This window comes from Pelodiscus sinensis, chromosome 19 (genome assembly GCF_049634645.1).
Source record: "Pelodiscus sinensis isolate JC-2024 chromosome 19, ASM4963464v1, whole genome shotgun sequence".
Classification (NCBI taxonomy): domain Eukaryota; kingdom Metazoa; phylum Chordata; order Testudines; family Trionychidae; genus Pelodiscus; species Pelodiscus sinensis.
The window spans coordinates 10,034,522-10,056,834 of record NC_134729.1 but is presented as its reverse complement, the minus strand read 5'-3'; the positions used below and the strand labels follow the sequence as shown (position 1 = coordinate 10,056,834).

At 57.4% G+C, this 22,313-nt stretch overlaps 1 protein-coding gene across 2 annotated transcripts in view; it reads right to left on the bottom strand.

The window, feature by feature from the left end:
* Positions 1–4,507: 4,507 nt before the first annotated feature.
* The window catches only part of PRR36 (proline rich 36), a 32,920-nt gene continuing 15,114 nt past the window's right edge, over positions 4,508–22,313 (bottom strand). The window contains exons 2-7 of one of the 2 annotated variants that reach the window (XM_075902202.1): positions 20,491–20,543; positions 15,985–16,507; positions 15,052–15,106; positions 10,301–10,452; positions 6,848–9,415; positions 4,508–5,529 (exon numbers count right to left, since the gene is read on the bottom strand). In XM_075902202.1, coding sequence (XP_075758317.1) covers positions 5,084–5,529; positions 6,848–9,415; positions 10,301–10,452; positions 15,052–15,106; positions 15,985–16,420 — 3,657 coding nt within the window. In that variant the 5' untranslated portion in view covers positions 16,421–16,507; positions 20,491–20,543 and the 3' untranslated portion in view covers positions 4,508–5,083. The remainder of the gene's footprint in view (positions 5,530–6,847; positions 9,416–10,300; positions 10,453–15,051; positions 15,107–15,984; positions 16,508–20,490; positions 20,544–22,313) is intronic. The other variant, XM_075902203.1, reaches the window with a different exon arrangement.

The window sequence follows — 22,313 nt, the reverse complement described above, 5'->3', positions numbered from 1 at the left end:
CTGTTGATTTTAGTTCCACAGAGGAGGCAGCGTGGTGGCAAGGGCCCTGCTTTATTGATGGGGAAACTGAGGCACAGAGCAAGGCAAGGACATGCAGGAGGGCACCAGCAGAGCCGGGCCTAGACTCCAGCTCTGAGTCCCAGTCCAGCACTCTAGCCCTGGGCAAAGAAAAAAGTTTTTTTAAGCACCAACCTAAGATGCTGCCGGGGCTTCTAAGCAGATACGGCCTCTTCCTACCTTCAATCCCCCACCCCATGGGGCGCAACCCCCTCCCAGCAGCATGCCACCCCACACACCTGTGCATCATGGAGAGAAAGAGCCTTTCTGCGGTGGGGAGGAATGGCTGGGGAGCATCAGAGCTTGAAACTTAAAGGCTACATCTACACTGGCATGATTTTCCAGAAATGCTTTTAACAGAAGAGTTTTCCATTAAGTATTTCCAGAAAAGCACATCTAGATTGGCAGGATGCTTTTCTGGAAAAGCACTTTTTCCGGAAAAGCAACCGTGGCCAATCTAGACGCACTTTTCTGCAAAAAAGCCCCGATTGTCATTTTCACGATCAGCGCTTTTATGCAGAAAAGACTACTGTGCTGTCTACACTGGCCCTTTTCCGGAACAGTTTTCCGGAAAAAGACTTTTGCCCGAACAGGAGCAGCATCGTTTTTCCGAAAAAGCACTGATGATTTTACATTAGATCGTCATTGCTTTTCCGGAAATTCAAGCGGCCAGTGTAGACAGCTGGCAAGTTATTCCGGAAAAGTGGCTGATTTTCCGGAATAAGTGGCCAGTGTAGACACAGCCAAAGAGGGAAAGCAGAAGTCTTTGCCTAGTTCTGTAGTTGCAGACAGCTGCCCTCCCTCTCCCCTCACTCAGTGCCAGGCTGGGGCTGCATTTTCTTGGGGCTGCAAGAGATTGTGTGAACTATGGGGGCACCAAGCTGAAGCAGGTACCTCTCTGACACCTAGGCTGTGTCTACACTGGCATGAATTTCCGGAAATGCTTAAAATGGAATACTATTCTGTTTTCAGTTTTTCCAGAAAAGGAGCGTCTACATTGGCAGGCTGCTTTTCCGGAAAAGCCCTTTTTCCGGAAAAGCATCTGTGGCCAATGTAGACGCGCTTTTCCGGAAAAGAACCCCGATCGCCATTTTCGCGATCGGGGCTTTTTTCCGGAAAAGACTACTGGGCTGTGTACACTGGCCCTTTTCCGGAACAGTATTCCAGAATAAGGACTTATGCCCAAGCGGGAGCAGAATAGTTTTTCCGGAATAGCGGCTGATTTTGTACAGTAGAGCATCATTGCTTTTCTGGAAATTCAAGGGCCAGTGTAGACCGCTCGCAGCTTATTCCGGAAAAGTGGCTGATTTTCCGGAATAAGGGGCCCAGTGTAGACACAGCCCAAGAGGTTTCCCATGGAGATGCAGCCTCAGAGGGGAAGTGTATTTAGAATCTTGCTGCCTGGCTAGAGTGGCCGCGAGTATTTGCGCAAGAACACTGACTTTGTACTGTACAAAATCAGTGGTTCTTACTCAGACGCTCCCGCTCAGGGATAAGCCCTCTTGCACAAGTATTCTTGCACAAGAGGGCCAGTGTAGACAAGTTAATTTTTTGCACAAGAAAGTGTCTACACTGGGCACAGATGCTTTTGTGCAAAGGCACATGCCCGTATAGACGCTGTCTTGCGCAAATAGTTTTAACGGAAAAGTTTTTCCATTAAAAGTATTTGCACAAAATCATGCCAGTGTAGACGCAGCCTGAGTGTGACTGGAGAGGCAGGAGGAGACTAAGGCAGGAGTTGAAGGGGTGACTGGGCAAGTTGCAGCAGTCCTGCTCAGGCTAGTGGATTTAGCTTTTAAGATAATCTGTTACCATGCAAGAGTTTAGCATCACCAGAGACCGCTCTTTAGCACTGTCACCGTGTGGCACAGCAGGGGTCAAGCAGTACATCAGGCTCTGCTAAGGGCCAAAATATACAACTCCCTGGGGTGCCGATCCTGAGCACGGTGTCTAGTTCTAGCTGCCCCAGCTCAAAAAGGATCGAGCAGAAACTGGGAAAGGTTCGTAGATGGGTAACAGCACCATTTGAGGGTTGGGAAGGCTTCTAGACACCTTGCCTAGAACAATTTAGGTTCTGAGCACCCCATTTCTGGAAAGAAGTGAACAAACTGCAGAAAGTCCAGAAAAGAGCAACAAAAAAAGATGAAAAAACATGTTCTAGCAGGGAAGGCTGAAAAAAACAGGTTGTGCTTAGTCTGGATGAAATACAGAAAAAGTTGTTACAAGGAAGAGGGTGAAGAATTGTTACTGTCTGAAGTTAAGACAAGAAGCAACGGGCTCAAGTTGCAGAAGGAGCTGTGTATTTGGAAAAGCTGCTGGCTAGTTAAGCAGTGGCAGACATTCCCTTGAGAGGCTGTGGAACCTCAATCATTGACTTTGAGCAGCAGTTAGACAAACAGCCATCAGGAATGGTCTAGCTATTTCGTCCTGCTTCAGGTGTAGAGGACTGGACTAGACTGCTGGAGGTCCCTTCCAGGCCTCTGAAACCTTCCTGGCCCCCTCCCCATACAATGCACAATTAACCTTTGGAACTCCTTGTGCAGGGATGTTGATGGCCAAAAGTATAACTGAAGTCAACAAAGAACTAGATTGGAGAAGAGTCATTGCTGGTTCTTGGCTAAGGATGCAATCCTCTGCAGTGATCTGACTGCCAGAGCCAAGACTAAATCCCGCTTACCCTGTTCCATACAGATACTCCGAGGCTCTGGGACTGGCCACTGCTGGAGACAGGCATAAAGTCATCACCCTGAGCTGCTGCTTGCCTTTTGGGGGAGAGGGAGCCTGCTGGCCTCAGAGAAGCTGGGATGGGGTACACAGCCCTCCCCTCTGCAAGCCATCTGCTCCGACCATGGCTTCAAGCCCTGTGGCAGGAGAGTAGCAAAGGGCTGGCAAGTCAAGACCCTTGCCTTTTGGTGCCAGCTCTGTCCCATCCCATCTATTCCCCCCCCACCCCTCCCATGCCTCCGTTTCTCCTGCACCCTAGATAAAGGGTGGGAACTTTGAGGAGAGTCTGGGTACCTCCCATTTGGACTATCCCTACAAGGCCTGCTCTTTCTCCACTGGGGCCTTGTGGGGGTGGGGAGGGGTAAGAGTTGTAGGATTTGGAGGACCAGGGCTTAAAATCCAGATTGTGACAAGCTGAAGCCCAGAGATGCTTCCCCTTCCCCACCCCCACCCCCCAAGGGAAGAGCCCGACACCTGAGCGGCTTTTAATCCATCTTTATTATAAACCAAAAGTCTCTTTGAAAAAAAGCCACCACCATTGTTTAAATTAATTAGTTTACCATTCACAGTTTGCTATGTTAGCACAAAACCAGCCGCACACTCGCTCACTGCAGCCAGAAACTTCACTACAGCTAGGAAGGCAGCTAGATTCTCTACAGCTCACGACACCATCACACTAGATGAGCACACAACCCTTCCCCCCTCCCCCCTGGAACTTTGAGTTGTTCCAACCCACTGCCTTGGGCTGCGCCAAGCCCAGGGTGCTGCATGACTTGATTGGGATCTGGCTCCTCTATGCTGCAGTACTGGGCCCATGGCAGGAAGCTGCCCACCTCCCCATGGGCTGGACATCCCCTGGCAGCCTTGGGGCTCTTCCAGGGAGCAGTCTCCACCAGGGACTAGCTTCCCCGTGGCACCTTCTGGAAGGTGCTGTGAGGCGGGTGGTGTGCATGGCTCACATGAGGAGAAGAGACCCTGGTTGTGCTGAGGCTCAGCTGAGAGGTCCTGGCTGTGGCGTTTAGCCCAGCACCTTCCTCCACTGCTGGAGCCAAGCAGCACCTTGGAGGAAGCGAGGCCAAGCAGTGTGGGTGCAGATAGCCCTACACTGGCTTCTTCTCTGCCAGCAGCAGTGAGGAAATGAGCCAGGAGGAGCCTGCCCACAGACACAGGGGAAGCAGCTAGGGAGTGCAGGGCACAGGGCTGCCACAGCACACAGGCTTGGGCCCTGCCCAGGAGAGGAAGTCCTATCTCCCCCTCCAAGTTCCCCCCCCCCAGCCTATGAATGTCCACAGCCCCCTGCACCCAGCCCCCATCCAAGGATCCAAGCCTTCCACACACACACACACACACACACACACACCCCCTCTCAGCTCCTGGAGCGGTGGCTGGCCGGCCAGGGCAGCTACTGGAGACAACAGGCCTCTGCCTAAAGGCTACTCCCCCAGCAGCAACCCCCCCCCCCCCCCCCCGAATGCAACAGCTGGAATATCAGCAAAGGCCTTTACTCTTCCAATGCAGCGGGCAAATCATCTCAGAAATCAACCCCTCCCCCCTCCCTGCCCATCAGCCCAGCTCAGAGCCCGGGGACAGGAGAGAACATTCACTGAAGACGCGAATCCAGTGTTAAGGCCATTTCTTCCTCCCAACCCCCCCCCCCCCCCCCCGCCACAGGTGAGGGGGATCATGAACTCCACTGACCCACCCTGGCCCTGGGCAGGCCTTGCCACTGAACAAGGAAACCCCTCCTTCCCCGGCTTGGTTTCTTCTAGCCACACCATGGGGGGGGGGGGGGTCAGCATCCCCACCCCCGCCAACATGTCCCACAAGGACCCGTGGATGTTCAATGGAGGCCACCAGGGCTAACGGCCCAGAACCGTCTCTCGGGGGATGGGCTGCGGGGGGCTCACCCCGCCTTAGGAAGGGGCCTGCAGGAGCTAAGATGAAGAGAGAGAGTTGTGCGGCTCCTGCTGCTGCCCCTCCACCCCTCTGGCCCGGGCTCCGGGGAGAGACAGCGAGATCAGAAACAGACATTCGAACCTGACGTCAAGGCCTCAGGACAGTAGCGAAGTCTCACCCTGGTGCAAGGTCTCCACGCGGCCGTCTCCACCTGCCCACGTAGCCTCACCCAGGCTCCACTTGCTCCACTCTGGGCCACGAGGTAGAAGGAAAGCTCTGCGTCGCTGGACCAGAGGCACCAGCCAACCCACCAGGTCTGGCCCCCAGGGGAAGGAGCAGAGCAGGTCACGGCAGGGATCTAAGCAGGTGTGGGAAGGAGGGGTGAAGCCGGTGTGGGAGGGGGAAGTCAGTGGAAGGTCTCCACCTCCACCACCGTCCAGTCGCCCTGGGGAGACGAGATGTCCTCGGGGGAGAAGCTGGTGACGGAGGTGATGCTGGCCCGAGATTCATCCAATGGCGACAGCAGGTCTGTCCACTTGCTGAGCTCCACCTCACTCACGACGGGGGCTCCTCTGCCCCCCACGGGGGCCTCCCCAGTGGAGGAAAAGAGCAGAGTCCGGCTGATCAGTTGCTGCATGACAGTTGCTTGGAGGCTGCCCAGGTGCAGAGGGGCCTTGTCACAGGGGGCAGTAGGCAGGAGCCGGCAGCTCCCATCCTCCTCCTCTTCCTCCTCCTCCTCTTCTGGCACTTGCCCAGGGCTCTCTGCGCCTCCTTCCACCTCGTAGATGGTGGAGAGGATCTCAGGGGGGCAGGGCCCCCAGGAGAAGAGCCCCAGGCCAGCCCCGCTCTCACCTACAACAGGGCACAGGAGCATGGGTTGGAGAGAACAGCCCACGGGGAGGGGTGTTAAGACAGACGAAGGGCACCACTGGGACAGACTGGCACAGGCACAGACAGACAGGCAGGGAGGAGAGTCCAGGCAACATCCAGGGCTCGCCCGTTTGATCCTTTCCCCCTCTTCCCCCAAACCAGGCAAGACACCCAAAGACAATTCAACTAGGAATTGGCTCCTGCTTCCCTGCCTGTGGCTAGATCTTCGGGATACTTCCATGGCAGGGATGCCCTGGTGGCCAGCAGATGCCCGGGAGGGGAGGGGTGGTCTGGGGAGGGCAGAGCCACTAAGGAGATGACTAGTGGGATCTCCACTGCTTGCCCCCAGGTGGCGCTACTGTGGCTGCAGCGAGTTGGCCAATGGGTGCACCATCGCAGGCTATTGGCTGGAACCAGAGCCATGTGTCCGGTCCCGTACTGCAGCAAGGGACCAGGGGTCAGCACCGAGGACGACAGAGTCTGGATGGTGATGACAGAGGGGGTCCATCTCCTACCAGCCATGAGGCTTTTATTTAAGCACAATGCACTGGGACCAACTTGGGCACAGCATCCTTAGGCTGTTCCAGGTACTAGTGTCTCCATGACAACTGCATCCTGGAAGCTGAAGCTGCCCACGGAGTTGGGCATGGCAGGGGCCTGGTCTCTGGACTGGTACGAGGGACGGTCCTACAGCGTCGGGGGTGCTACTTCTCAAAACGGAGCTCCCTTGCACCAAAAGGCCCAGGAGAGGAGAGCTGCTGGGGTCTGAGTCCACACACCACATGGTGTGATGCTCTCAGCCATGAAAGGCTTCCTAGTCTACAAGCCAAATGCTAAGGCGGCTCCCTAGCCCCCACCCCAAGCCACCTTGGCTGCAGCAAGCAGGGCCAATCAACCCCTCTCCCCAGCCCAGGCTACGGGAGGGGCAGTAAGTGCTCTACACAAAAATACAACGAACAGGCCAGGAGGTCAGATCCAGATACGTGACTCTTTATTCAATGCACTGAAGGGCTAAAAGGTTGGGCCCCCAATCCCACGCCCCACAAGGGAAGAACATTAAAACACAGACAACTTCCCCCAGGGACCCATGATCACAGGGGAGAGCCTGACATGTTTGATCTAGGCACACCACGGGGGCCATGACCGAGACGTCAGCCCCATCTGGCTAGGTGGGAGATGGAGCGGGGGAGGGGAACGCTGAGGGGGGTTCCCACCAGCAGGGGGCGCTATTGCACATGACTGCGTTAAGGTACCGCGGCGTTGGCACTGGACACACACGGCAGGCTCCTCTATACGTTACCTGCCGCCGGGCCCCGGGGAACGGTGTCATAGGGGTGGGGGACTGGCTCCTCATCGGCCGAGCCCATCCGCGGGGGGCGCTCCAGCTGGCAGGCCCAGTCCCCGGCCAGGGAGATCTTGCCGCGCTCTTCCGGCTCGGGGAGGCCGGCCGGCTCGGAGCCCCTGTGGTCTCGGGCGCTCTCAGCCGAGTGCTCTTCGCTCTCCAGGGAGGAGAGGCCGGGGCTCTTCCCGCAGCTGTCGGTGGAGGGGAGGTGGAAGGCGGCGTCGAAGGCATCGCAGGAGGTGGCGGAGTTGGTGGAAGCCGGTGTCCCGGTCCCGGCGTCACCGGAGCCCAGCTCCTCGGACTCCTCCAGCGAGGGCCGGCGGGGCGGGGCAGGGGCACAGCACACCAGGGGCTTGCCGGGGGCAGGGAAGCCGGGCTCCTTCAGGAGGTCTCCGTCCAGCTCCCCCTCGTCCTCGGAGGACACGGTGGGCGGGTCGCCCAAGAGCTCGTCCGCCGGGAGCGTCTCTGCCTCGTCGTCCCCCTTGTCCATGTGGATGCCCAGGTCCTGCTCCCCCGGCAGGTCCTCTCGGGGGCTGCGGGGGAAGGGCGGGTCCAGCTTCTCGTCCGACTTGGACTCCACGCCCGAGCTGCTGTCGTAGTCCCGCAGCTCCTCCGGGGTGCTGGTCTCGCTGCTGCTCTTGCCAGCCAGGTCGGGGCCGCTCAGCGTGCTGGACTTGGAGGAGCGGCTCTTGGACGGCCCCTCCGACTCGGCGCTGCTGGACGACAGCTGCCCCGGGGCTGGGGGGCGTGGGGCCGGCTCCTGGGGCAGCTCCAGGCTCTTGAGGGGCAGGCTCTGCGGCTTGTGCATGGTCACCTCAGGGCCAGTCGGCGACCCCTGCTGGGCACGTGGCTCCAGGACCTCCAGCAGGTCAGCCCCACCCATCAGTGGGGGCTCCCCTTCCGTGGGCCCCATCCCAGCAATGCTGCCTGGAGCACCTGGGCAGGGGCAGCCCCGCTGGGCTTCCTCAGGGCCTGTGAGGGTGACGCTGGCCAGCGGGGACCACCCAGCAGGAGGGAGGGACGTGGCGAGAGGAGAGGCGACGCTGGGCTGGTCTTTGGGGTCCTTGTGGAGCTGTTCTGTGAGGGGAGCAGCCTGCCCTGGCTCGGGCCCGGCATGTACGGGCTTCCCGCTTGACCCCTCTACCCCCTGACAAGCAGCCGTTCCCTCTGTACTCGTCCCTGCTTCGGCCTCCCGACGCGTCATCTCCCCAGAACCCCCGTCCTGGGTTCCAGTCTCCAAGAGGAGAGCATCCTGGGTCTCCTGGCCAGGCCCTGGCGGGGTCACAGCCCCCCTCCCGGTTCCCTCCTCTTTCAGCTCCACAGCTCCTGGCTCCGGGTAGGGGCCCTCCAGGGCAGCTGGCGGCAACGGGTCCGTCTCACGCGTGGGCCCCGCCGGTTCAGCCGACATCTCGGCACCTGGGACCGTCCCTTCCCCCCCTTGCAGAGGCTCTGCCAGGTGGGGCAGTGACCCGGATGGCGAACGCTGTCCCCAGGTGCCAGCCGGAGCAGCCCCCTCGCTGAGCAGCAGCGTCTGGGAGGCCCCAGCGGGGCAGGAGGAATCCAGCTGGGCTGGTGCAGGGCAGGTCACGTCTTGGGCCGCTCTTCCGTCCCCTTCTGGCCACAAGTCCAGGTACTCGGCTTCCCCAGGGGCTTCTCGGCAGAGCGAGGGGTCTCCCTGGGCTGCTGGGTCCCACCCACAGGGCTCTTGGTGCACGGATGGGGCGTCTGCCCGGCTCTGCTCGCCCTGCGGCGTGCTGGGTGCGTCGGGGAGCTCCGTGTGTGCTGGGTGCGGTGTCTCACCGGGGGAACAGCCCAGCGTTTGTGGGGGTGAGGGCCCTGGCTGCTGTTCTCCAGGGGGCGCTGCCAATGCCGCCCCTTGCTGGGACAGAGGCTCGGGCACCACCAGCTCTGGGCCAGATGGGCGTCCTCCTTCCAGGGACTCTCCGCCACCGATGGCCTCTTCCATGTCCCTCGCAGGCATTGGCGCAGCTCCTGGCACCTGCAGCCTGGAGCTCTCGGGAGCATCCCCATCTGCTGGGCCCAGCGGAGGCAAAACGGGGCCCGTCTCTGGCATCAGGCCTTGCCCGTCCATGGGCTCCATGCCACCCTCCGGGGCTGCGCTCTCTGTGCCAGGCAGAGCATCAGAAGGGGCCGCAAGGACCTCGGAAGCAGCTGCCTTGGCCTCTCTCTCTTCTGGGGAGAGCAGCTTTTTCCTGGGCACAGGCACCGGCTCGAGATTGTTGTAACCAGCCTCTTTCTTGGGGAGCTTCTTGCCAGGGCTCCCAGTGGGCAGCCCCTTTGGGGCACAGGTTGCTGCTCTCTGTGGGGTGCTTGGATGGCTGCTCCCTGCCTTTGGAGGGATCTTCAGCCCTGTGGGCCTTGGCTTTTCCGAGGCCTTGGGAGCAGCAGGAACTGGGTGGCTCTTGGCCTTGGGCTCCGGCGGGAGCTTGGCTTTGGCAGTCTTGTTGAGGGCGGGGGTCGAGCCAGACAGCTGGGCCCTGGGCATGGGGGCGGCTCTGACGGGCTCTGTCAGGGACAAGAAAGAAATCAGGTCTCAGAGCTAGGCCCTAGCTCAGCCAATGGGAAGGGCCCTCGGGGGCCAAGGGACCAGGCCAGGCGAGGATACTGTGAGCTGCTGCGGTCCCCTGGGAAAGACAACGGGGCTCGGTAGTGTCCCAGTTCCCACGTCACTCCACAGGACAAGGACTGAGCCAGCTTTTCGCTCTGCCGCCGCGTAACTGAGAGCAGCCCCATGTCTGCTCCAACTCATGCTCTGCTTAGAAGGAGAGACTACCCACAATGCAGTGCACTGCAGCTGCATTCCCGAGGCCCAGGGCTGGGAGCAGAGCCTTGCTTGCTCTGGGCTGGCGGGGACCTCGTGCGAGCGAGCAAGCAGCCGCCACCCTTTGCCACCGGAGATGGGCCACCTGCACTCTGGCCCAGAGCCAGGTGTGGCCTGGGGTCCCAAACAGGCAGCAACCCCCCATACAGGACGGCAAGCTCCACCCCTCACGCACGGGATCCAGCCAGACACCGTGTCAGACGCCTCGGCAGCCCACGCTGGATTCACTGGAGTCTGCTGATGTGTCACGCCTAGGCACAGGGGCACAAAGGGGCACCCCCCACACACACCCTGGGAAGGGGGGGTTCCCGGCTGCTGTGCCCAGACACCAACCCTGGCAGGGTCAACCCCTTCCTAAGACAGGCCTGGCTCTGAGCCCCAGTAAGAGGGATGGGGGTTTGGGGGAAGGGCAGGGCTTGGGGCAGATGCGGAGGTTTGTCCCAGGCCCTGCAGTCCCCCAGGGATCCCGGGGCTAGGGGGTGGAGTCACGTGTGTGTGTGGGGGGGCAGTTGTGTCCCACCCCCACAGACCCCTCTGCATCCCCAAGGCGTGGCGGCAGGCGCCTGTACCTTTCTTCGCAGAGGCGGTTTTGTTTCTCTGCTGCGGTGGTACTGCCGAGGTCTGGCCACCAGGTGGCGCCATCTGCTTGGGTTTAGCCATGGCAGGTTTGTTGCTGGTCAGGGCTCTGGTAGCAGCGTCCTTAGTCCCGAGAGTAGCGGGTCTGAAATCAGACCAGAGAGGAGTGAAGAAAGAGAATCCGCCCTGTCGCACCCAGAACACCGAGCTTTGCTAGACACCCTTCACCTGCAGAGCTCAAAGCCCCCTTCTCCCCACCCTACAGAGGGGGAAACTGAGGCACAAGGCAGAGTACTGACTTGCCCAAGTTCACCCAGCAGGTCAACGGCAGAGCTAAGACTAGAACCCAGACCTCCCCGGAGCCAGTTCTGTGATCTGGCAGAGGGACCAAGAGGGTACAGTGCAGGGGATGCCAGGGCATGGTACCTCTATGCACACACTGCTGCCCACAAAAGGCTCTGTACCAGCCTGCAGTGGTCTGATATGGATGTTCCCCACCCTGACCAACAAACTCCTTGCTCCCCAACTAGCTGGAGCAGGGTTCCTTACTGCCATTAACCCCATTTTACCCAGGAGGGGAAACTGAGGCAAGGGGACCAGGTAACTTGCTCACTCACACAGGGAGTCTGTGGTGGTGCTGGGAAAACTGGACCTAGTGCCTCCAGTCCCCAGCTAGTGCCCTAGCCACTGGGCCATCCTGTCCTTTCTGCACCAAGAGGCACTGGGCCAGCTGCCAAACGAATCCAAGCCATCTAGGCCCTTTGCCAGCACCGCCTGGCAGCTTGGACTGGGTATGAATGGAGGCCACGTCCCCCCTCTGGAGAGCTCTAAGGGGTGCCCCTCCTGCAACACCCCGTCGCCCAGCAGCAAGCCCCATGTATAGGCAGAACACACGGCCGCTGCCACGTCTCCAGCCACGGCCACCATGTCCAGCGCTCTCGCAGTTACAGTAAAACCCTTTCCACCCCAGGCCCAAACCCACCCCCAGGGCAGCTCCCCGGGCCTGCCCCAGCGAGCAGGATGGCCCTGGCCTCCCTGTAGTTCCTCAGGTTTCAGAGAGGAATGTTTGATGTTAAGTTCAAAGTGGAGGTATCCCAGAAAAGCTCTGCCGTGTCCAAGGAATGCGTCCACTTTTTCAGAACAGTTTTTTTTGGCGTCCCTGTATTCCTCATTGTCTGAGGAAGAAGGGATGTTCCGAAAGGAGGTTTTTCCAGAATTTGGCCCGGTGTAGATGGGCCAAACTTCGGAAAAGCCTCTTCTGGAAGAAAAGCAGGAAGAGATAGCCTAGTTGCAGTTCGCAATTTGCGAATCTTTTTCCGACATTTCTTTGCCATCTAGACACAGGCTCCGAGTGACATTTCACAACCCGCACTAACCATCACGATGCTCTCCCCTCCCCACCCGCTGCATCCTTGCTTTGATCCCAGTGGAAATGCCACCTGTGGCTCTGGACACCAATGGTGCAGAACTGGAACAGCACCCGGTAGCACTGCAGCCCCAAACCTCTTGGGAGTCTCACACTGCACTGCCCCCCGCACGCCCCTCCATAGCCCCAGCAAGCTGAAACCGTGGCCCTGCAACTGCCCAGGTGGGTTCCTCCGAGCAGCACCCACTGGCCAAGGTTCTCTGCTTGGAGTCTCCCCATTTTAACCTTCCCTCCTGCCCGTTCTCACCTGTGAGGCCCCAAGTCTCCTTAGGGTGTCGTGGCCCCTCCCCTCGGCTAGGAGGGTAGGGGGTTGAGAACATAAGGAGGGCCAGACTGGGTCAAAGGTCCATCTAAGCCCAGTGTCCTGTCTCCCGAGAGTGGCCAATGTCAGATACCCCAGAGGGAGTGAACAGAAACAGGGAATCATTCCGTGATCCCCTCTCCTGTCTCCCATTCCCAGCCCCTGACACACACAGGCTCGGGACACGATTCCTAACACGTTCCTGGAGGATGGCGTCTAGGTCTCTTTGAACCCCATTAAAGTCCTGGGCTTCACAACAGCCTCTGGCAAGGGTGGGCCTCACCCCTTTCCCAGCATTCAAACAGGCCAGTCTGCGTGGCCAAGTGTCATCCCAAGCTGCCCCCGTTACCTTGATACGGTCAGTGAAGTTTCACGGGTGTGAGCTGCTGGATTCCCCCATTACGGTACTTTTCAAGCAGACAGCTTTAAAAAAAAACCAACAGCCCACTTCCCCCAGACTCGTAGGGCTGGAGGTAGCTCAAGAGGACATCAGGTCCAATTCTCTGCCTGGAGGCCATGTAAACCTAGGACCAACCTGTCCTTCAAAGCCTCCGCTGGCAGGGATTCTACAGCCTCCTTTGGAAGCCTGTTCCAGAACTGATCTGCCCTGAACACGAAGATTACATTTCCCTCCCCCGCCACCCCAATATCTAACCTAACTGTCCCTTGCTGCCGAAGAAGCTCATTACTTCTCCGCGCACAGTCAGTGGACTGCAGAACAAGAGATCACAATGGGTCTTTGTGTAGTTGCAGGCCATTGTCTGGCTCCCCCTCGGTTCTCTTTTTCAGACTAAACATGCCCCGTTTTTAACCTTTTCCCACCAGTGAGGTTTTCCAGCCCTTTGATCACATGGGCTGTTCTCACTTGGACTCTCCCCCACTTGGCCACATCTTTCTATGAGCATCACACCCTGGACACAGGACTCCAGCCGAGGCCTTGCAAGGGCCAAGCAGAGTTGGGCAGTTACATACAACACACCTGTTAGTACGTGCCAGGCAGAGATTTGCTTTTTGCATCTACACTGCAGTGTCGCCTGAGCCACAACAGACCCCAAATCCTTTTCAGCACCACCTAGCCCGTTCTCCCCCACCTTGCATTTGATTTTGCCTTGTGCTTTGCATGCATCTTTACAGAATTTCATCTTGAATTCAGGCCAGTCCTCCAATTGGTCTGGGTCACGTCAAACGAACCCTCTCCTGCCAAGTGACTGCAAGACCCCTCTAGGGATCAGTGGGACCCAAATCACTTGTGACAATACTGACTAGAACCCAGGACACCACACCAAGGAGAGCTAGTCTGAGTGCACCGAGATGCATCTCTACCTTGTGCCCAGTTTGATGTCAGTGATATCATCCAGACTTGGGGTGCTAGATTAGAGAGCCATCCACCACCCTCACATTAGTGCCATTGTGATATTTCTGTCCCATGATAGACTGTGGTTCTGCCTATCTCCAACAGCAGACAAGCATCCACACAGCTTGTGTCCCACTTCTGTCTCCACTGTTTACCAGGAACCCCTCCCTGACAGGAACACTATGCATCTCAGGTTCTGGCAGTATGTTGAACATCTAGTGGTGGTGCACAATAGCAAGACACAAAATTCAGAGAGCTCTAACACAGGTAGTTTGGGGATGAGAGAGGGTCGCATGGAACTGCCCAACACTGACATCAAGATACAGCAGATCTACAGCTTCCCCGCGCTCTCTGGGCCAGAATGGGTTAGGATTCCCAGCAGGGGTGATTAACCGTGGGACAGCTTCCTGGGGCTGTATGGGTCCCTCCATCACTGGGTGTCTCTCAAAGTCAGGCTGGCTGGTTTTCCAAGCCGCTCGAGTGCAATCGCTGTGGCTGAACTAGAGGCAGGAAGGAGTCGGGGGGCTCGTGTGCTCTGCAGAAAGCCAGGGCAGATGAGCACACGGGCTCCTCTAGCCTTTTAGGAGGGAAAGCAGAAGACAATTTCTTGTCTCTCTTGCTTTTCACGAGCAAGGAAGCCACTGCCAGGTCCCAGATAAGCCTGGTTTACCAACTACACAACACGCCAGGCCCAGCCATCTTTGCCCTGCTGCTCTAACAGGTTCTGACAGCTTTCATGCCCCAGTGGAGGGCCCCCTGGAACAGACACACACTGCCCTGTCCCCAGACTCTACACTTACGCCATCCAGACAATCCACCTGCTGCCTTGTGCATGGGGCAGGTTTGCCTCTGTCTGTGCCAACATGTCTCTTGTAGAAAGACAGCCAGGCTCAATTTGGAGTGATGGGGGATCCCCCACAGTCCTATATGAACTGGCTTGGTGTTCTTGTGGCTCAAAATTCACACTTCATTTCTAATTTGGCCAGCTTCAACTTCACTGATCTCATCCAGACTTGGGCTGCTAGACTAGAGAGCCATCTGCTCTCAGAAGTCTCCCCCCCACACACACCGCTCCTTAGAACCATTGTGATATTTTTGTCTCATGATAGGCAGAACCACAGTCCATCTCCAACAACAGACAAGCAGCCACGTAACTCGTGTCCCACTTCTGTCTCCATTGTTTACCAGGGACCACTCCTTGACTGGAACACTATGCAAGTCAGGTTCAGCCACTAGATGCCCAACATACTGCTAGTGCACATTAGCGAGACAACATTCAGAAAGCTCTGACACAGGGACTGTTTCCTTCTCATCTCAGGCTCTCCAAGGTGTTGCCTCTGACCGAGGACTGTTTGTGGGTGTTGCCCTAGTTTCAAGGACACCTGCTACCAGCCTCTCTCATGCTGGTTAGGGTTAATGTCAGAGTCAGGGTGTGATTACATCCGGTCACATTATCTCAGGTACCATGCACACCCTGCACGTTTGCTACAGCTTGCTGCTTGGCTGAGGGGCAGGTCTCCAGGACTGTGCCTTGCCTGCTGATGAGCACCCCCCTTGGAAATCCAGAGCCCTAAACTCCAGCTTTCCCAGCGACGCCACACACTCCCGCTCTTCACCCAGCCCCCCACATCTGGAGCAGCCAGCCGGCGACTCCACACTGCACCTGGAAGGCCTGGCCGATTCTGGTTTCTCAGGCTTTGCTGCGGCTGACTTCAGGGCTAAAAACAGAAAGAGAGAGAGACGGCGTCAGCCCCAGGAGACGTGAGGTTATGGACGAGACAACAACTCCAATCCCACAGTGATGGGCCCAGGGCAGGCCCGGAGAGTCCAGGCCACACCCTAGCGACAGGTGTGGGGGCGCATGGGGCAGGCCCGGAGGCCCAGGCGAGAGCTCTGGAGTTTAGTGTAAGCAGCAGCAGGGGGTGCCCCCGGCTCCGGGCAGGGACTGGGACTCAGTAGGGTGGGGCCAGGAGAAAAAGGCTCCACTCCCAGCTCTGACCCAAGAAGTCAGGGTACATGGGAGAGGGCAGCGCCAGCTTCCTCAGCAGTGCAGTTACGCCCCCCTCCCTGGAACGGGCTCAGCCTGGACCCCGTCTAAGGCTGGGCTCTGGCCGGAGGCATTGGCCTCTGGCCTGCCAGGAAAAGGGCCAGGACGTCCCTAGTGCAGGGCGATCCAGGGGATCTGTACGGCTCCTGCTAGGAGAGGATGGGGTATGTGCCGGGGGGAGGGGCCACTTGACCAGCATGGCTACAGCCTGGCCTCCCTGTCAGCACCCCCACCCCAGTCTGCCAGAGCCCTGCCGGCTGCTTTACCGGGGGAGGGCGGGGCGGGGGGGTGGGCTGACAGTCCACACGTCCCCCCTCCCCAGACTTTACTTTGGATCCACAGAGACATTTCCCCCCCCCCCCCTCCCACAGCCAACCTCTGTGCCTTAGCAGGGGAACCTCTCCATGGCCTCCTCTCAGCCCACGGGGCCTTCCCACAACAAGCCCTCCCCAGGCTCAGGGCAAAGGGGCAGCTGCAGGCCCAAGCGATCCAGGCCTGGGGCCACCCCCTCAGCGGGGTCCAGTGTTGGCAGGAGGGGGAGGAACATACCCAAGGCCACGGCTGGCGCCAATGTCTTCCTCGTGGCCTTCGCCTGCCCGTCCTTGCCTGGCCCAGCCTTCTCTGGAGGCTTCGTTCCGCTCTCGCCGGCTGGCTTCCGGGCCGCTGTCTTGGCTGGAGAGGGCTTGGCAGAGGCCGTGCTGGCCTTGGGTGCCGATGCCGCCCCTGGCGGCTTTCTCTGCAGGGCTTCGGCCCTGGGGGGCACCCCATTGCTGAGTGGCTTGGAACTGGGGCAAGGGGTAGCGGGCGGGCGGGTGGGGGCAGTCGCAGGCCGCTTCGCGCCAGCACCGGGAGCTCGTCTCACGGCGTTCTTGGCGGGCTTGGGCTTTGCTGCGGGCTGGCCAGCTGCCGCTGCCCCCTTCCCAGAGGCGGCCGTGTCATTGGTCTGCAGAGGGGGGGCTGCATTGGCGGTCGCTGTGTCATCCATCTTGGCCCACCCAGGCGCTGGGCAGGCCGTGGGATCCCTCCGCCGCGACTGAGAACGGCCAGAGCCTTCGCTCCCTCCGAGCTAGGACTGAAGGAGACACAGGAATTGGAGAGGAACCTTCCACTCCACAGCAGCCTCAACGCAAGATGTGCCCCCTCCCCCCACCTCCCAGGAAGGAAATCTGCTAGCCCCGGGCAGAGCTGAAAGATCAGCCGCTGGCAGCACAGGCTAGAAGTCCTGAGTCCTCCACCCCTCATGGGACAGGCCCATCTCCCAGCTCTGTCCATTGATGCCATCGTCCCAGGCCACCACTGGCTAGCAGCATCCCCAGTGTGGAAGCACCCTTCCCATTTCAAGCAGCAGGAAGAGAGGCTCTGTCCCTCCACCAGGCCCCTTATACAGGGGAGCCAACCGCCTCCATGGGCTCCTGGGACAGGTGTATGTGGAGGGCCCAACTCCATGCTCCTGGAGGGGGCGGGGCTTCAGGCAGAAGGGGTGGGGCTGGAGCCAGCCAGCCCTCTGCATCACCCAGAGTGCGACTCCCCCCTGCCCAGAACTGCCCTCCTCTTCCCCGCCTAGGAACAGCTCCAGCCCTGGCACCCTCCTCAGCTTTGCCAAGGGGCACAGATCCGACAGCGAAACCGACTCGCGCCCACGCAGGTCCCTGTGGCTAGGCAGAACCACAAGCCGCTGAGGTGGCCCAGAGCTGCCTGCAGGTTCAGGAAGGCCGTGCTGCGTTGGAAGAGACTTACAGCCTTAAACAGGAGAGTCACTGAACAGACAAAGATTAAATTCTGCAGGAGCTGATGTCCCAGCCGTGCACACGCAGACTGTTCCCACAGGAAGGGCTCCCGCCTTTCTGGAGCTTTGGTCTCCAAGGTCTCAGAGTGTTATATCAGAGTGAAATTTAGCCTCAAGCCCCCACCCCCTGCAAGACAGGCCAGCTACATCCTTAGTCCACAGCTGGAGAAGCCCTGAGGCAGTGCCAGGATGTGATTTGCCTGGGGGAACACAGCCAGTCCATGGCTGGCCGGGAATACTCTTTAGCCCAACCTGCTTGGATTGGGAGATTTTTCCTGAAGGCCTTAAGTCCCTAAATCCCCTTGGATTTAAAGGGAACCCAAATCTCTTAGGATGCAACACTGGCAGCATCAGATCCCGAAGAGCACAGGGAAATCCTGGCACTCATCTGTTATTTACCTCCCTGTAAAACTCTGGAGCTATTAATTCTACTAAGTGCCTGGAATTCGCTGGAGCCAGAGCAGTTACGTAACAGACCAAAACTTTATTGTGTGGGCAGGGAGCCCATTTCCCGCGTGGGCTGCACCGTTCTCACCAGCGCCTGAGGGACGCGCAGCCAGCTGCTCTCCACGGCACCCAACACGCACGCCCCCCCATATTTAGAGCTTTCAAACAGGAGCACCGACTCACGTTCAAGAGGAGTTACCACCCCTGGAGCAAAATAAGAGTCCTCCCAACGGAGGCTTTTAATGGTCGGTGGCAATGAACAGGGAGAAGAGGTTGGAACGGTGACGGAAAGTCAGGGGTGTCATGCCCTCGCCCCAGAGGGTTCCCTGCTTTTTACAGAATTCAAGGTGCAGTGCTGGAATGTTGGCCCTAAACACGCCAAAAATCAGACCTTCCGCACGGCCACCCGAGTACCCAGAACTCAGCTGAAGAATTCAGGCACCGGAGGGTCTGTCTGACTACAGCTGGGAAGAGCTTAGACATGTGGCCAGAAAGAAGCGTGGGGTTTTTCCTGGCCCCACCTCAGGCCACAAGCAACGCCGGGTGCCACAAAGCCTCGCCATCAAACTGCAAGGGCTGGCAACCCGGTAACGCCAGAGAAGGCCTCCACGAGGCAGGGGCTGGTTCTCCGTCATGGTACCACAAGCGCTGGCTTCGTGGCCCTGCAACACCCCAGCAAGGCATAGGCTGGCGCGTTTGGAGACAGCTCTCAGCCTAGCCCGCGTCGCCTCAGAGCCCGTCTGCACAAGCACTGCACCCGGACGGGTTTTATCAGCCTCCCGCTGAGCATGCACACGGCCCCACTTGTGCCAGCGCATTTGGGTCAGCACAGAGTGAGATGCATTGTGGGTAGATAGTCCAGCATCCTCCACTACGTCTGCAGGGTCTTAATGAGACACACAGCCCCAGCTTTCTGCCCAGCAAGGCCTGGCCCTAGAGCTTGGAGGGGTGGGGACCTACCGCCCCAGGGGTGGATCGGGCCCCTGGCCTGCCTGGATCTGTCCCCCCCCCCCCCCCCCCCATCATCAGGGATTCCCAAACCTCATGAGCCACATTCAGGCAAGCTGGGGCTCGGTCAGACCCATGGGCTCTGCTTGGCGGGGGGAGAAACTGGATCCATGTGCTGCCGCTACTCCTCCCCTCCCCTGGCTGTGGAACCAGCAGCGCAGCAAAGTGCTCCCTGGAGGCTTTACCCTTGTCACACCAATTGGCCGCAATCACGGCCAATAGGAGCAGCAGGGGGCGGTGCCTGGAAAGACAGGGAAGCATGGGTGTCCCCAGGGAGCTGCACCAGGTAAGTGCCTCCCTCTGCCCATTGCTCAGAACCTGCAGCCCCACTTCGCTCTTGCATCCCCTTCCTGCCCAGCCCCCCCCCCCCCCCCCCAATTCAAAAGAGGGAGCAGTTATTGAAATGGGCGAGAAGATGCCAAGAAGTTACGGGACTTAACCCAATCCAATGAGCGCTGCAGGGCTCATGCCACCAACTGCTTTGGAGGAAGCATAGGACCAGATACTCGACACGACAGACCCTCCCCGCCCTCCCCCCCACCCCGAGAAAGCCCAACCAGTCCCCCTGTTCCTAGCAGCAGTGAGGGGATCCAGCCATCTCCACCAAGGGGACCCCACAGCCACGTTTAGCCACCTTTCTCCTGAGGTCTCCAGCTGTGGACATTCAGATGCCTGCACTGCAAAGAGAAGGTGAGCGCTTTCCCGACTGGAGCAGAGACAGCACCCTCTGCGCCTAGCAGAGTCAGCTGGAGCTGGGGGAAGAGGGGTGGGATTTTTTCCAAGGAGACTTGCTGGAAAATGCAGATTCATCCAATCTGCTCCCTTTTTTTAATCTTGCCAAGTTGTTGGCCAGAATGAACATCAGAAGTCACAGGAAAGCACTGGGTTGGATTGGGAAGGTTTTCAGGCCCGGAATGGACTCTCCCTCCCTCCCGCATGTAGTCCCGTGAGTAGGTGCTGTTCTGTCTGACTTGGAGAAAAGGCCTGATATGGCCTCCCACAGTCTAGGCAAGGGCCTTGCTCCTCTGCCTCTTTCCGGACTTCACGAAAGTCCCTCATTTTGGTTCAGATGTGGAACACACACAAACCCTAAAGCCTCCAACGCAACGGAGTTCTTGCTTTCCAGCAAGTCCGAACGTTAAACCTCGAGACATGCAGAGATTATGAATTCCCGATCCCTTGTCTCCTAGGATTTCACATTACATTTACAACCCCCGCCCCCTCTCCCAGCAAAGATGGATGTTGCGCCCTCAGCCGCTTGCGCACTGAGTGAGGCAGGAGGGCTAGTAACTGTGACCAGATCTAGGATCAATTAAGCTTTGGGTTTTCTTGGCTTAAAACAAAACAACACACCACCTGTCTTCTCAGAGTCACACTTGCCCCAGTTGGAATGTGACGTTCCCTCAGATGTGAGCTTTCACGCTGCCAGCACTAAAACATCCTTTGAATTTTTAGGTATTCTAGATTTCCTAACTCAAAGTGTCGGATCCAGCCCAGGGGACTGTTATACGAGACCTCGTCCTGACACAAGAACTGATGACAAAGCTAATAGTTACATGGTAGCTTAGATCATGATCTGACTGCATTCGCAATGTGCAGACAGAGTAAAGCCCAGACTAGTAAGAGATTACTCACACATTATTTTAAGAGGGTTCGTTCCACAAAGCTGAAATCTATTTGAACCAAATCAGTTGGGAGAAAGAATTTAAATCAGAAAGACAGGAATTGTGAAGTTAAGAACACTTTACTAGATTTGCCAAAAAGCCACAGCAGAGAAAGAAGGCCATATAGATTAGAAAAAAATCCACACAAACCTGGTTTAGAAGTCTCAGAGGGGTAGCCGGGTTAGTCTGCAATTTTAAGGAAACTATAAAAAAATAAAATAAAATGGAAAAAGACATTGATAATCAATAACCATAAATCAGAAGTCAAGAACTGTAGAAAACCGATAAGGGAAGCAAAGGGGCACAAGGATAAATCTATAGTTAGAGTTAAGAATAATAAGGGGGTTTTTTTTTAAATAAAAAAGGCTATTAGGAACAAAGTCCTCAGACCATTACTAGATGCAAGTGGTAAAAATAGTAATCATGCAGAAAAGGCTTCCGTGTTGAATAAATATTTCTGTTCTGTTTATTTCTTCACATACAGATGAGGTCATAACATAGAACTATACACTTTCCATTCCAATGACTAGTATCTCTCAGGAGGGTGTTAGGCAGCAGCTACTGAAGTCACATTAACCCCCCCTCCCCCCAACACACACACACACACACACACACACACACACACACGCAGGTCTGAATACTCTCTATCCAAGAATTTGAAAGAACTGGCTGAGGAAGATTTTCAGAGGCCTCAGAGCACTGGGGAACTCCAGGAGAAAGCTGGTTTGTGCCAATATTTAACTAGGGTTTTATATGGGATCACTGAATCATTCTAGGTCTGTCAGTCTGACATCAATCCCAGGCAAGAGAAAGGTGCAACTGATATGGGACCAATAAGGAACCAAAGGAAGGTATTGTAACTAGTGGCAAGCAACATGGACGTATGGAAAACAGATCCTGTCAAACTAAGCTGATCCCTTTTGTTGAAGAGATTAGCAGGCTGGCTGATAAAGACAATGGGGTGGGTGGAATATGCTCAGACTCCTGTAGGGCATTTGACTTGGTACCACACGTCACTGATGACTCCATAGACGTCCGCATCAGTTTGCTAATAGTCTAGTTTTTAGCACACTGGCTAACTGAGCTGCCTCACAAGGGAGCCGAGAAAGGTTAGGGACCGAACAGGAGCATCTCTAGCAGGAAAAGGGTCTTAGCCCTACACTATTCACCATCTGTAACAATGGGTGGGGGGTGGGGGAGGCATCGCGGATAAAGTCTTCTGAGGACTCAGATTGGAGGAGTGGTAAAAGAGGCGAGAACAGGCCACCGACATAGATCGCTTGGTAAACTGGGAGCAAGCAAACAAAGGGCTTTAATCTGGCTAAAGGCAAACAGGCATCCAGGGAGAAAGGGGCAGGCTCTCCTTACAGGGTGGCAGGGGCTTGGGGAATGGGGGTGACTCATCAGCTGAAAACAGGCTCCCGGTGCATTGCCGGGGCCGAAAGGCCTAATGCAACCCTGGGATGCAGAACAGGGAAGTTCTTTTGCCTCTAGTTGGCACTGGCACAAGTGCTGCCGGGATCCTGTGACAGATGGGAGAACACTCAGGGGCAGATCTTACTGGATTATGTCCGAGGAGATCACTGTTTTCCAGATGTGCATGCCAGGCAGGGCCTGTAATTCCACGGGGGCAGGGGAGGGGGAGGGACAGCTCTCCAGGAGCTACGACCAGCAGGAGTAGCTAAGCAATTTCAGAGCACCACCCCACTGGGAGACAGGCACATTCACAAGCTGGATTCTCTAGCGGCCAGACAACAGAACCAGGCAGGAGCTCCAGTCCCTGGAGAGGCAGCAGCAGAAGGGTTCTAGTCTATGGAGAAGCCACAGGACTCGGTGCACTAAATCAGAGCGAACGCTGCAGGGAGCTTGGGAGAGCAAGGAAGAGCTGGGGTCTGTGTAGGAACCAGCAGGTGTTGGTTCTTTGATTCAGAAAAGGGCAACACAAATGATGAGGGGTTTGGAACAGATGCCAT